Here is a 15,274-nt window from a genome sequence, read left to right as displayed (position 1 = left end):
GGCTGCAACAGGCAAGCAGGGGCTGCCAGCGAGGGAGGGAGGGGCAGAACCTGCAGCACTGCTCGCATTCCCTGCCTGCAGTCAGACTCACTCGAGGGCAGCAAGAAGGGTTTGGGTGGTGGCAACAACAGCCCAGCTGCTTCTAGCCCAGAGTGTTTCTTTACAGGCACCACGAGCTCTCACTCCCCAGGGATGAGCACAAATCAGACCCAAACCAGGCTTTCATACATTTGTATGTTTATTATTTCAAAGTACAGTATATACATAAGGTATAGCAATACCTTTGAAAACTTTATACAGAAACGGGTATCTACAAAATTAAATCAACAGACATTCTGTGTATAGGACTTACACACATAGATTGGAAGAATCAACAGTTTCAGTTAGAACACAAAAATGGGAAGGAAACACCCATCCATCTTGGAAAAGCTCTAAATACCACCCAGTTCCCTCTGCAATGCAGCCACCCATCCCTGGACAGGTGAGACAGGGTACACCTGATTCCTTGTGCCACCTGCTGCTGGTGTTCACTGTCACAGTGACTGCCACAGGAAGGGTGAAGGCCCCTTGGGACAGGTCTTGCCCTCTGAACCCCTCCTGAGATCCAGGTCTCTGCAGCATTTGGACACTCAGCTTTATATTTTTGATGCACTGGAAGGCAGACATACCATTTTGAAATTTTTTAGTTATGAACCAAAACATTGCAATTAAAAATATTTTAAGAGAGATACTACAGGTGTTGCCAGCAACAAGTAAAGATAATGAGAAAATGTTCAAGGAAGAAATCAATCTCCAGTTTTCTGGACACTATAATTTAAAATATTGCACAAGTCTTTATGGCAGCAAGCCAGTGATTTCTATAGCATAAAATGGTATTCTTCAGGTCAGAGGGTCTGGCTTCTGACAATGACAGTGCTGGATTTTACAGAGGGTGGAAAAGCATAGGCAGCTTTCTTGTAGGGCCTCTAACAACATCTGTTTGTGCGATGTTTCAATTAAAAGAGCACCCTGAGTATTTAAGAAACAGATGTTTAAGCTTGTAAGACACAACCAGCCACAAGCCTGGAATTTTCAAAAGCAGCCTGTGGCAATTACACATCTAATGGACACTGAATTTCAGTGACAGGCATGTAGCTACATGCTCCAGGCTGACTTCATGATTAGTTTATCAATTTACCAGTTTGTCTCCAAAATTCAGTTTATCTGAGGACAGTTTTCAGTCTTAGGTTCATAATACAATTTCCAAAACAAGGTTAAGGTGGGATGAGATTACTACACAAGCCTCACAGTCACCCTGCACCAGCTGGTGCTCACCTGTGTGAGCCACCCCACAGAAACACCTTTCCATACTGCACCAACAGCATCACACTCCTGACAAGTTGCCCCATGGAAACAGGACCAGCAACATTTTATGGCTGATACATCACTGCCTCTCAAAAAGGAGGAACATCCTTATGCCAAGTTGCTGGCTGACCCCATCAGGTACTCATCACACTCCAGGCTGACTGGAGAGTCACTTGCCAATGTTCAAGCCAGAATAAGTTTTCCATCTCTAACAGATATGTTTAAAGTAACACCTGTGGATGACAGCTTTGGTCCATGAAAACATCATGCACAATAAACAATGTGGTATTTTGGTTGTTTTGTGTGTCTCCATAACCAACAGGGGAAAAAAAAAGTCTGAGAAGTTATTAGTGCTACAAAGAGCAAGCAGCATTTCCAGCAGGGCAGGAGGACAGCTAACTAGGTTTCTCAACTTAAAAGGAGAAACAATCATGCCAAAAAGAAATCAGAATTTCCACAAAGCCATTGCACTGATTCCATCTGCACTACACCCCTCCTTCATTTCACACTGTACACCTGGAGAACATGTATTAAAAGATTACAATATTAACATGGTATCTAAAATACTGGAGTCATTCAGCTGAATGCCTGAAAACACCCAGAGATCTGGTACATTAAAGCATGAAAACACAAACATACAAGAGCTAAGTTATGTTTTAGCATGCAAATTGTTCTAAAGTACTTTCTCTCAGCAGAAGATCCAAGCTCAGTCATCAACAACTGTCTGTTCGCTTCCTGGAAGCTGTGACAAATCTGTTTCAGCAGAGCCAGGTACTTTCCTCTTCACATCACTTAAACAACACTGAAGCAGAAGTAGTCCCATGATTGGACTGGCACAAATGTCCTAACATTTCAGATAACCATTCCTCTCAGGAATTAGAAAAATAAATGTATAAAAACCCACCCAGATTAAAGGTTTGCAGTTTCTGTATAATGCTTGCTCAGGTTTTAAACAATTTGTTCCCAATTCTCCCTTTCCAAAGGAATATTTAAATCCTTTGGCACTGGAGGGACCTGCCATCCCAGACTCTTGAAGCTCTCTGGACCACAAACCAGGTCTTGATCCCACAAGGACTTTCAGAGTTGCCTAGCTTTAAACTAACAAGGAAGTTCCACTGTCTTGAACCAAACTATTCAAACCAAATCAGGCTCTTTTGCTCAATTTGCTTTATTATAAAGCTCAGGCAACTCAGTGGCATCTGAAAATGGAGTTGACATTCCCTAAGTCACACAGATGTCTGATCAATTATACTCCTTTGTGCTGCCAAATTCAGCTCCCTTGTTTTGTGTACAATGCTAACAGTAGCTGCAAAAAGATTCTCCCCACATCCCCCTTTTTGATTAAAGTAGCTAAAGCATTGCTATTATAAATGTACATTGACTCTTTTTTTTCATGGCAATAGGAAGTTCAAGTATTTGATAAAAACCTCAAGTATGTATTTACACTATGATCTGATCAATTGATTTTGGTCAAAAGGTGACAGAAACTATGCATTTACTGCTAAAGAGATTTCAGATTCTGTATATTACTTATCCTGAAACTGAAATGTGAACACGATGTTGTGACTAACCCAGATCTTGTCACCTTGATACTCTTCCTCCATCACCCTCTCAGCCACTGAAGGACTAAGTAATAGTTTTCACTTATTTTGACAAACTAATTCTTCACAACAGTAAAATCAAGAAGCTGCAAGACTTCTGTGTCACTTTGACAGTCCAACAATAGATTAAACATTAGAACTATCTCATTTCTTACCATTATTGTCACAGTTGGTCTAACCACAGCTAATGAGAAAATTTCATTAGCTTCCATTTGTCTTTGAAAGCAGATGCAATCACCAAGTCTACATGTACTTACACAGATTTACAATGGGAAGTTTAAACTCCTCCACTGCTGTTAGTTATGCAGAAGCCCAGAGAACTTTATTAACCAATTATCTGATATCAGACTTCTTTTGATCCACATGTCTAAGGATCAGGGGTTTACAAGATTTGCTGACCTGACATTGGTTTCAACTACATGAATTCAAGAACTGAATCAGAACACTTTCCAATTCCTTAGTTTTACTGTTGTTTCACTCCTCTGGAATAAAGGAATTGACCAGTTGAATGTTAACGTGAGGAGAAAATACACAACATCATGGCCACCACTTAAAACCCAAAATTTTGTAACAAAGCATTATTCCATGCATATGTCAAAAATGCTCAGTCAACCCAAAGATCAGAAATAATATGCAAGAAAAGAAATAAAAGTCTGAAAGCCCTTAAAGCTCAATAACACTGGATATGTTCAAATAGCAACTAAGACGTAATTGGCTTTATTTTTTTTTTTTCAAGCTCCACCATTAAGAGACTGATTAATTACACAGTGCAGAAGTTAGAATCTCATGGCAAATCACTCCAAACAGTCTGCACTGCAAAGGATCTATATTTCAAATAGAAGTGTCAGATAAATGTAGTGTGCAGTGAATTCCAGCAGTGCCTCAGGCTGGTCCTGGGTAGACAGAACCACACAGATGCCAAACCCTGTTGATTTCTCACACGAGTGAGCCTGTGTGGCAAAAGGCTTCTTTTGCAAAAAACCAGATGCTTGTGCTGGCAGGCAGAATGTAGAACACAGTGGTCTGTAGCATCTGCCTTTTCTGCATCTTGATGTTGGTTAGTCCCCAGCAGTTTTAGTTATGTCTGCTTTATTCTCTGTTCCAGTTCATGCTTGTGTTTAATAAGCCGTTCTATTTCTGTTCCTAGAGTTTGCAGGTTTTCCTTTGTGGGGGGGAAAAATAAGGAAGTTATACAGTGAAATGAGTCCATCAGCACAAAATGCATTAATAAGTCAAAATTATTGTTTATGTCAGCAAGGTGATACTTTCAAGTATCCAGAACAAATGCAAATGATTAGAGTCAGAAAAAAGCAAACTCATTTCAATAAAAAAGCTCTTGGCAAGTCCTTTTTTTGCAGTTACCAGTATTCTACAGGATGTCTAGAAGGCAGAATGCTAGTTCCCCTAGCATTCAAGGGGAATGATGATTACAAGAAGAGATCTCCAGCTTGTGCAGAAGCCTGCAGCCCAGCTGGCAGCCTACACATCATTTTGCAGCCTGCCACCTCTCCCTGGCTGTGCTGCCCCAGGAGGTCAGAGGGCCAGGGGCAGAGCCCACACTCCTGGTTCCACATGCCCAGGGGAGAGCACAGGCAGAGCCCATCCTGCTGAAGGCACAGGCACTCCAGAACTCATTTCAAGCAGCAACCCATTAGCACAGCATACTCTGAGGGTCCTACACTGGAAGTACATGGCATCATGTCACCTAACCCCAATGCTGTCAGTGGCACCAAACCACAATGAGCTGGCCTCTGAAACACCTTTAACAGCATGCAGTGAAGGCAGCATCTGAGAATCCCAAGAATGTGCAGAACTGGCACAGCTACTCACTTTCAATGTAATATTCTTCAGTAATGTATCTTCTAACACAGCCTGAAGCTTCCTGTTTATCTCTAAGGACAGTTCCAATGTGAGCCCACTGTCTGCAGGGTGAGATGTATACAGAGATGCCATAATCCCACCACGCCTGCTCAGGTGTACTTTGTTGAAGTCAGAGGCCTCTGATGACAATGTTCCAGCTTCTTCCCGCAAAATATAACTCTGAATAATTCTGGAGGATAAAAAAACAAACAAAAATCATAGCATTACAAGGCAGAGAAGAGTCAGATGCTGAAGTATTCCTGACATGAGTAATTTTAGTTTCAAGCAGTACTGTATTACCAAAAAAGCAGTAAAAACTCACTCCTGCAACTTCTATGTAACAGGAAAACATGGGATACCAAGAGTGTTACAGGAAATGCTGGTAAGCAAGAGACTACAATGTGCAGGGTTTACTTAAAAGTACTCTGAAAAGATACTGGGATAGGAAAGGTAATTTTAAAAGTCTACTTTTCTTTGCTGAAGGACTCCAGACATGGAATCTTAAGCTTTCTACATATGAGAAAAAAATTACAGTCACTTCTCTTGAGAAGTGACTCAATAGTCTTCCCAAGCTGTGATCATGTTCTGTGAAATGGTACCAGCTGGGCACAAATGTATGGACTCACTAAGCAAGGGCTGTTCTGAACAGGCAACTGCATTTTCCAGAAGCAGCTTTATGCCAGCATTTCTTACCCTCCTAACTGAAGATGTAAGATGAGATTTTCATTTAAGTGGAATCTTGTCTCACATTAACCACTGACCACCTTTGGCTCAGACACATCATTTGTTTGACCCAGAGGATCATCTGGAATAATGCAGATTCTCCTTCCAAAACAAACACAATCAGCACCCATTTAAGCACATGAAGAGAATGGACTCTTCTGTTAGCCAGTGGCAGCAGTCCACCTCAAATCAACCACCTGCTGACCATTTTGCTACTAACAATCCACTTGTGCCAGTTTATTCCTTCTGGAAAAAACAACAGTAATAGTATTAATTGCCAAAAACTTGGCAATTACTATAACTGCTGGGAAAAGGAAAAAAACTCCAAAGCTAATCCCATCTTCAGAATCTACTGTCATTGCAGTATTTTTACAGTTTTAAGCATTTTCATTTAGACAATTACTTTTCTTACATAAAATCCAGTATACTTGTGCAGTGCATCAGCTCAACACTGAAAACCTGCACGAACAGAACACAGAACATACTTTGTTTTTTTCCTGATTTCCTCCACCAGCTGTTTAATGTGATCCTCCATAAACTCCATCTTCTCATTTTTTCGAGCATGTGCCTTCTGAAGCCTCAGAATTCTTTCAACCAAGACAGCCTTGTCCACCTCAGGGAAGCTGTCCACAGCCACTGCAGAGCCAGTGTTCTCGGGTGACCGATCCTCGTTGCTGCTCCGCGCGTTCAGGGACCCTGCCAGCACATCAGCTTTTGTAAAAACTCCTTTGGATCTTGCATCAGTGAAGTGCCCCCAGCAGAGCAGTGCATACATTCACTACCTGTCAGGAGCTAAGGATACTTTCCCCAGGATGCCAGTTTCACTTTATGTTAGTGGGGTTTTCTCTAAAGGATTCTTACAGTGTTTAAATGCAAGATGTTGGGACAGCAGTGCAGTCCCCTCCTGTGGGTGCACTGCCTTTGGTACAAGCATTCCTTCAGGAATTCACACTTAAACACTTCAGGTTCATTTACTTTGCACAAAACTGAGCTGATTTTAAGTGTGTGTTCTGGAGTAAACTAAAATTACAAACTATGAAAACTGTAGAGACTCACAAAAGCCCTACACATAAACACTGTGCAGCACTCATCACTCAGAGTTTGCAGTATTTTCTTTCCTTTCTGCTGTTCTCTAAGCATTTGTCTCTGTCACACAGTGAGACTATAGGACATCTGGACAGAACTAACCCAACTTAAAACCCAAAGACATTGAGGAAGGAAACATGCTGTTTTCAGAGCTAAAGATCACTCCTTTAGCTCTAACTGGATAGAAAGTAATGAATATTACATAAACCCAGTGATGTATCTAATGATGCTAATTGATTTCTCATTTACACAGTTGCAACTGTCAATAGGGCAATTAAACAATGTTGGAAGCCACTGCTCATTTTTATTTTGCCTCTGGCAGCATATAAAAGGGTCCTCTATAAACTGAAGTCCTCCTGAGCTTCCTCCAAACATAAAAGCAAAGCAATAAAAAAGGCAGGTATTTTACAAGAACCAAAATACATAAACATCATAAACATTACACTTTAATCTCATAATAAGCAGCTACAACTGCAGTCAGTCAAGTGCATTTTGGTGCTTAGAGGCTATTTTGTCAGTTTTAATGGGAGGCTGCCCACACACTGCATATGCACACACCACATCAAGAGCAAGCACACTGTGGCAGCCTTGTTAAGACTGAAGGGTTGTTTGGCAGCCCTGCTACGTGCTCCATTACCTGATGAACTGGAACGGCTCCCCATGCTGCTGACTTCTTTGTCATAATTACCATTTTCCACCTGATCCAATTTCCTCCGTGCTAAAAGTATTAACAAAATGATGATTACCAACAGCAGAGTAAGAACTAAAAATTACAGTGTTACCCAACATACAGAACCTCTAATCATCTCTGACCTGCACTAATTTAACATGAGGTGACAACTGAATGACAATGGCAGCAATGAAAAATAAAACCCAAACAGCTTCCTATCTCTCTCTGGCCCCAGCCATGTTACCTGGGTGTAGGTAACACCTACACACTGCTGTAGTCGCCAGTTAAAGGGGTAATGTCATATATAGGATTAACTGGGACCAGTAAGACTTCAACTTGGTTTTAGTTTGGATTAGGTCTGCCATGTAAATTACTACTGATGTTGGCAAATCTGTTCCAGCATCTCATACCTGCATCACTACAGTACTTGTGCCAGAAGCACCACTCACTCAGTAGGGGTCAAGAGGGAAAGCACACAGCTGTTCTTATGTGCACAGAAAGGGACATGGAACTCGTCTTGCGCAGTGCCAACATGATCTCTTCTTTCAAACACACTTTATTATCTTCAAATCTATTTGCATTCAGAGCATATGCACTGTTGGGTATTTGATGACTTCTATTTGTAGACAAAAATTAGTCATCAGTCTCTCCATATTCAGCTTTAAAAACTGAAGTGTTCTGTTTAATGTACTAAAAAAACTGTCACCAGCAGTTCCTGATACAGTCAGCAACTGGGAAACTTCTGGCAGCTTGTGAATATACTTCTACACAGACCAGGATCCATATGGATACGGTGGCATTTCAGTAGTCAGATACATCATAACAAAGATATAACAAAGACTAAGCTCTTCTGAAATATAAATTTCATTTTATGTCTAAGCCCACTTCAAAAGTTACATTTTAGACTGAAAATTAACACAAAGGTCTGTAACTGCAATTTCCACAAGGTCTAACTTGCTCACTCTCACTGTCTTCAGGGACAGGGAGAGCTTGAAGGGTGACACTCAAGCAGTGAGCACACACAGACAGGATCTGAGTCTCTAGCAGACACTGAAGGGCTCATAGAGGGGGCTGACTTGTAAGTGAAAACAATCTCCACCTAGCTGAAGCTGTTTTGTGAGGTCTTTCAGGTTGGCTGCGTGCTTGCGCTTCTGGGTAGCCAGGTCATCCTTCAGCTCATCCACGTGGGTCTTCAGTGCTGACACTTCTTCCTGCTCTGAGGCCAGCTGAGCCTGCAGGGTCTCAACCTCTGACTTTCTCTGATCCTCCTCCTTCTGTAACTTGATGGCCTGAAATTGAGATTTTGTTTTCAGTCATACACTAAAAAATTCCAGCCTGACCATAGTGCATGCTCAACACCCCTAACTGCACTTTTCACCTGGGTACCATTCACACTTTACATTTATTATTTAGGCTGAACACTAGCACTTCACATGGATAGTAAGATTCCTCAACTACCTCCAAAACTTCTACATGACACAGTACAAAGTCACATTAGCTTCTATGACACACTAAGTTTATTAAAAATGGCATCTATCTCATACTACAAACAAGACCTAAGGAACAGTTTACAATAATATGTTTCACAGGCAAATTAGAACCTTTTGTCTGTTTCAATTACAGCTGCATAGAGAACAACTCTCTGCTCCCAAAAAAACCAGAAAGAGCAACACAGGGACACCCTCCTCATTCCAGTGCAGGATTGTGGCATTACAGTGCCACAGGATTTCTTTCAGCTTGGGAATATGAGGTGTTCATATCCCACTGCTGCTAATGGCAAACACAAGGAAAACTTGCAGTCAGGTAAGTGAAGATACAAGGTGGTATTCATGTGCATCAGACATCTGTATCTGCATCAGACATCTTACTAGAGCAAAAACAAGCTGCCCACTGTACTCACCAGATCATCTTTAGTCTGTTGAACACACTCCAGCTGATTCTGCAGCTCTCTTTCACTGTAAGAAAGCTTATCCAACTGGCTCTGCAAGGAATTGTTTTCAGACTGAAGCTGTGCATTCTTACTGGTTAATTTCTCAGTGAATATCAATAGCTCAGATTCTCTTTTCCGACTACCTTCAATGTCCTTCTGAAGATCAGCAACCAGAGAATTGAAACCATCTATTTCTTCCTTTAAAGTATTGATTTCTTGTTCATCTCTGTCAAAACAATTGTATCTCATTAGGGATAACCTGAGCTTAAAGATATGAAGCTTTATTGCAATAAAAGCATTCAGGTCAAGTCCAAATAAGGCAAGGGAAAAATGAATGACCCTGGGGTATCTGTTAGTCACTGGATCATTTTAAATGTCAAGGGAGTTTTCACTTTGTTTCACAACACCCTGCAGTGCTGAAATGACAGATTTCTGCATCCCACACAGGACACTCAGGCATTAGCTCCTCAAGGAAGATCATCTCTCCACATTCAACTTCTCCATATGAACTCCAGGTCAGGGTACAAACAAGGCAGGTAAGAGGAAGATTTGCAAACCCAAGGAAGGTGACCAATCTGTAAGATGCCTTCTTTAAAAAACAGGGAAATGCTCCAGTTTGGATTTCTCTAGGACAGCAGTATGGAGATTCCTGACACATCCTTATCCAAGCCCTGCAGCTCTGAATCAAAAGCTTGTCTTACTCCACTCCTCCTCCCCCTAAAACCAAGTACTTCCCTTCTACAAAACATGTTTTTATTTCTGCTGAAAGACTCTCATTAGGAGACTTCTAATCAATCATCCAATCCATCTGAGTGAAAAATCCTGCATCTTCAGTTATCATTAACATTCTACTGAAAGTGTTTGAAATTAATTCCAAAATGTAATAGCTGTTAAAAACATTACAGACTAAAAACCTCCCTCTTATTTGCTCCTGAAATATTAGATCATTAATTCTTCAATTTTATACACCTCTTCTCAAACTTTGCTTTCTAACATCAGCAGGAAAAAACCTTGCCTTTCTCACAGGGAGTGTGCATATTAAAATTTAAAAATAACATTAAAATTACACAAAGCAAGAGCACACATTTCATTTAATTTCCTAAGGGACAGTGTAAATTTGAGGAGGATCAATTCACTTTAAATCAACAATCCTGCACTGATTTGTTTCTCCAAGAAGAGCTGAGACCCAGTCATTTCTGCTGCAACGTATCTCACTTGTAGCTCCCATTTAAAAACCTGTGCCAGAAGGGTATGCTTGTATTTTACATTTTCAAATATGTTGTTTTATTATGACAGGAGAAGTCTCTGCCTAGCAATCAGAGTAGGGTCAGACAAAATTAAAGGTTTAGATCATTCTAAAAGAGATGTCTAGCTTATACTTAAAAATTTGTAAATGAAGGAGACCAGGAAACACTGGAGGTGATCAGTATCCAGTTCAGCATGAAGTTCTTCCCAGCATTCAACCTAAAATCATATTCCTCCAGTGAACACAGATAACTGAACATTCACTTTATAACAGAGCTTTTATATATTTCAGGATGTCTGCCTTGAAAGTAAAATAAAAGACCATATGAAATTTGATGTAGAGACAATAAATGTTGTATGGGAAGAATACTGAAAAAAAAATCCAAATTGAATAGGAATGAGAGACATATTTAAGCACGTCTCAATTACTGAGAGGAAAAGATAAGTGGAAACACATTTGTAGTTTCACACTTTGATCACAGCCACTTTAATTCCTTTGGCAAGATTCCAAGTGAAAAATAACTGTTACTGAGCCAAGTGTGGGCTCCAGCAGTTTCCAGCACAGGGCAGTGTCTCTGGAAAGGCTGAGGACATCATGACAATACAGGTGACCAGCACACAGCAAATGGGAAGGGGTAGATTTGCTAACCCTAAGGAAGGCCTATAATTACAGAAATACTTTTCAGTGATAAATAAGAACTGTTTACCAGCCCAAGAGGATGCATGGGTGGTTCTGCCTATGTGACATTTATCTGCCTCCATTTATGCAACATCTCTGGAACCAGCAGTGGCCAGCATTTGTATATCCCAGTCCATATGTTCCACACAGACATGGGACCATGCTCAGACACTCCTGAATTGGGCATCAGCCCAGCCCTGAGATTATTTCCCCCACATTCTTAAATGAGCAAACTTTGACACAGCAGAATGAATTCCAGTCCATCAGAAAAACAAGTGCCCCATACTGTCTGAATACAGCATCTGTCAAGTGAGTAAAATTCTTTTCATTAAATGCTTCCATTCATCCCTCACAATTTTAAAGCAATTTATCTTTCCAATTTAATTGCTCCCCTCTGTCTTTCAATAAAACAAGCACTGAGCAGAAGACAATTTCCTGTAGAGAATGCTGGAAATCAGGTACATTCTAAAAATGAGAGACACTAAATTAGATTTATCAATCTCAATCCCCTTGTTCTGTAAGAGGTGACCAAGGTTATCTTCAGTATTAGGAACACTGATTTAAATCAGGACAGGCATTCTTCAAATCACAATACATTTAAAGCATAAATAACTTCAATAAATTCAATAAAACAAACCCCTCAAAACTCAGATAATCTTTTAAATCATTACTCAGTGCACAGCTGTACCTCTGATGTTGATCCTGCAGCTGATCTACAGTTTTGACTTTGTCCAGCAAATTCTGAATTTCACTTTTCTGTCTATTTATTATTTCTTTATACTTGGATAACTCATCTTCTGTTCTTAAGCGCTCATCCTCTAGACACTTTACCTAAATGGAAAAAAAAACAAAAACCAGAAACCATTTAGTTTCACAAACTTCAGAGCTGAATTATTCTAGACTGTTGTACAAAGCACACATATTAATTCTTGGGTGGTTCCAAGTAACTTAAAACAATGTCCCAAAGTATTTCAGATCAGAGTCACAAAAACAAATTAAAAAAAAATTAAATTCAACAAGTGTGCTTAACATTAGTTTTGTCCAAAGGCTCAAACTTACCAGCCTAATGGATCAGGGTCCACAGATCTGGTGTTTCCCCAGGTACCAAGGCAACCCCTTATTATGTCTTCCTCCTTTTTCCACAGTGAGGGACTGTCATGCTATTCTACAGACTGTCCACAAGTGATGCACAGCACAACCTCCTCACCAGAGGTCAAAACTCACAGGTAGGAGCAGCTTACAAGTATTTTATCTGTACTAAATTTACAAGACTTAATTTATTTGCATGATAACTAATTTAGAATCTTTCTCAACTTTTCAGCCAAGTGAGGCACACACTATGAAGCAAAACACTGTTGTGTTACAGATCAGCTCCTACTCCCTAAAAAAGGCTATCCAGAGTCAACAGTTAGGTATCCTTTCCAGTCTCATGCCAGCCAATCTCTAATTACACTATTTATTCCTGAAGAAGTAAAAGTACAATTAGGAATGGAATGTATTCTTATTCCAAAAACCCAGCACTGTGCTTTCAGCCCCATTCCAATCCAACTCAGCACACTTTACCTTTGTTCTCAGTGTTCGAAGCTCATCCATGCCTTCCTTAAATGTTCTCTTCAAGTCTTCCAGTTCTTTTATTTTTGCATGATGCACCTTTTAAAGAGAGTAAAAAGCTCACTCAGAAAACTAAATGTACATTGGCACCTCAAAAAAAAAAATCTAGGCCAATACAGGCCACCACAACATGAGAGGGCTTGAGGCAGAACAGGTACCCCAAAAGGTTTGGTTTACTTCTTCAAAAAGGAAAGCAAAACCTCAAAGCTTCTTTATTCTTAGGAGAACTGAGAAGAAAACAGAGATTGCACACTCTGGATTTAGGTAAGCAAATCTATGGTACAACAGGTCCCAGGAAAGCTCTGAGCTCTCTGGCACTTGGTCACCTCTGAAGATGGCAGGTGCACAGATCATTAGAGAATTTCAGTTTGAGGCTAGCAAATCTATACAAAGAACAGAGGCTGGTCCTTGTCTCTCCTTGACATATATCTTGGCAAAATACTGGTCAGAGACAGGCCTAACTCAACTTTTAATTACAGCAACATTCATGTTTATAAGTGAAGAAGTTATTTCAACTTCACTATTTCATATTTTCCCACCCAACTTTGTTTTTAAAATGTGAATCCAAGCTAGTACCTGAAGACATCCTCCAAAAAAGCAATGCTGAAGGGCAGACACCTGGGATTTAGTATTAGACCACAAAAAAAAAAAGACAAAACCCAAAGAATGTGGCATAACTACATGCAGCTTAAAATAAGGTTCTTAAAAGTTTATGATCTCATGGCACTCTTAACCACAAAGTGGACTCCACACACCACATATTTACCTCCAGGTGATCAGACTTCTCCTGAATTTGTTTCTCTAGTTCTCCTTTAGTTACTCGGAATTTTGCATCCAATTCATTTGATTTGATTTCTTCTGACTCCTAAAGGGATGGAAGAAATGTAAGGTTTAGAGTTCTATGTTTCCCTTTCTATTCTATGAGTGTACAGACAGTTTTTCACATCACTGAGTCTTGCCTGTATGTACACCTCTGATAATCCTGACCATGCCAAGAAAGACCCCCCATGCTGCATGCCAGTCAAGATAAACATTTTCCCTTTTATTTAACAACTTTCCAGTAAAGTAAAAAAACCAAACACTATTCATCTCAGCTTTGGAGCTTGCACAGGATAATTCTTCCCTACTACAGCTTAAGGTAGAAAGAAATGAAAAAGAAGACTCAGGTACTAAATAATAATTTGACCTCTTGAGAAAAATATGCCTACTTGATAGGATTTTATCATTTCTTGACAGTTTTTCCTTATCTGATCTCCTTCTTCTTTTGCTTCAGTTAATTTTGTCATTGCATCTTTGAGGCGTTCTTTGGTTTCCTACAAAAACAATAATTAAAATAATGGGTTAAACCTAGTAAAACCCATTTGCTTAACTTCATCTGAGAAGCACACTTCTCATAAGAAAACTTCTCTTTCATTCTGAAAAGAATTAACAAAAGGTCCAACACTATTTTTCCCCTTGCTTCTACTGTTAATTTATACAATTCCATTTGACACAACACTGAAGGCACAACAAAAGGATCTCTTGCTTATGTGCCATCACTTAAAAACTAAGATAAGAGTTATTTCAAACAAATAACCTTCCCAAAAACAAGCTTAACAACAAAATAAAATTTGATGACCAAATTAAAGAGAACCCCCAATACATCCTCCCTTCATATCAACATTTCCACTTCAGAATCACTGTTTGAGAGCACTGCTCTGACTTGCTGCAAGTGTTCAAGTTAAACAGAAACACCACATTAGGAACAGTTCATAAAAGGAAATACTATAACTACATTACTCTGACTGTATTTTCATGTAATGATATCAACACCACTTCACCCACCTTGTGTGAATCCATTTCTGTTTTCAATTTGTTCTGAGCCCATTTTACTTTGATAACATGAGAATTGATGTCTTCTTTCAATTTTTCTATGTCTCTGTTGAGTCGAGTGGCTTCACCATCCTGAGAAAATTTCATGGATTTTTTAATAGAATTCAATGATCCAGTGTTTCTACAACAAAACTCCTGTACACTTATCAAGCTGGGCTTTTTTCTTAATGTCTGGGTTTGGCAAAATCAAGCACATATTTCAGATTGACCAATAACGCTTTAATCCAGTGGGGAAAAAACCATTAGTGTTGTGGTTTGAATAGCAAGGTAAGGTTGCACTACTGTAAGCATATGGTAATGTTACATATCTGAAAAGACAAAGCACCAGAGAGGTAATTGTTGTTTCAGAAGTGTAGTTTCTAGTAATTCATTAATTTCTGGATCATCTACATGACATAGAATTGTAAAATACAGCTGTGAAGAACAATACAAAAATACTTGGATCATTTAACAATAATCTCTTACTGCTTTCTAAAAACGAGTGGCAAAATTTTGGATGAAAAATTATAATGCTTTGGATGAAAAATTCTATTATCAATCTTTAGTAGTACAAAAGAAAAAATACAGAGTGAAAACACAGAAAAACTATTTTAAAAAGACTGCAATAATTTAATGCCATTGCAGCCTTTAAGATAAATGTGAAGCTAGAAATT

The 15,274-nt window shown here is 39.5% G+C and overlaps 1 protein-coding gene across 3 annotated transcripts in view; it reads right to left on the bottom strand.

Moving 5' to 3' along the window:
- Nucleotides 1-220: 220 nt before the first annotated feature.
- The window catches only part of CCDC186 (coiled-coil domain containing 186), a 35,116-nt gene continuing 20,062 nt past the window's right edge, over nt 221-15,274 (bottom strand). For all 3 annotated transcript variants that reach the window (XM_033065995.2, XM_033065996.2, XM_033065993.2), the window contains exons 6-16: nt 14,574-14,693; nt 13,958-14,062; nt 13,516-13,614; nt 12,702-12,788; nt 11,827-11,969; nt 9,185-9,440; nt 8,384-8,573; nt 7,252-7,332; nt 6,014-6,224; nt 4,776-4,995; nt 221-4,107 (exon numbers count right to left, since the gene is read on the bottom strand). In XM_033065995.2, the coding sequence (XP_032921886.1) occupies nt 4,024-4,107; nt 4,776-4,995; nt 6,014-6,224; nt 7,252-7,332; nt 8,384-8,573; nt 9,185-9,440; nt 11,827-11,969; nt 12,702-12,788; nt 13,516-13,614; nt 13,958-14,062; nt 14,574-14,693 (1,596 nt within the window). In that variant the 3' untranslated portion in view covers nt 221-4,023. The remainder of the gene's footprint in view (nt 4,108-4,775; nt 4,996-6,013; nt 6,225-7,251; nt 7,333-8,383; nt 8,574-9,184; nt 9,441-11,826; nt 11,970-12,701; nt 12,789-13,515; nt 13,615-13,957; nt 14,063-14,573; nt 14,694-15,274) is intronic.

Source organism: Catharus ustulatus, chromosome 8 (genome assembly GCF_009819885.2).
Source record: "Catharus ustulatus isolate bCatUst1 chromosome 8, bCatUst1.pri.v2, whole genome shotgun sequence".
NCBI lineage: Eukaryota > Metazoa > Chordata > Aves > Passeriformes > Turdidae > Catharus > Catharus ustulatus.
Note: the sequence above shows the minus strand (reverse complement) of the source record. Positions and strands in the feature narration are given on the sequence as shown.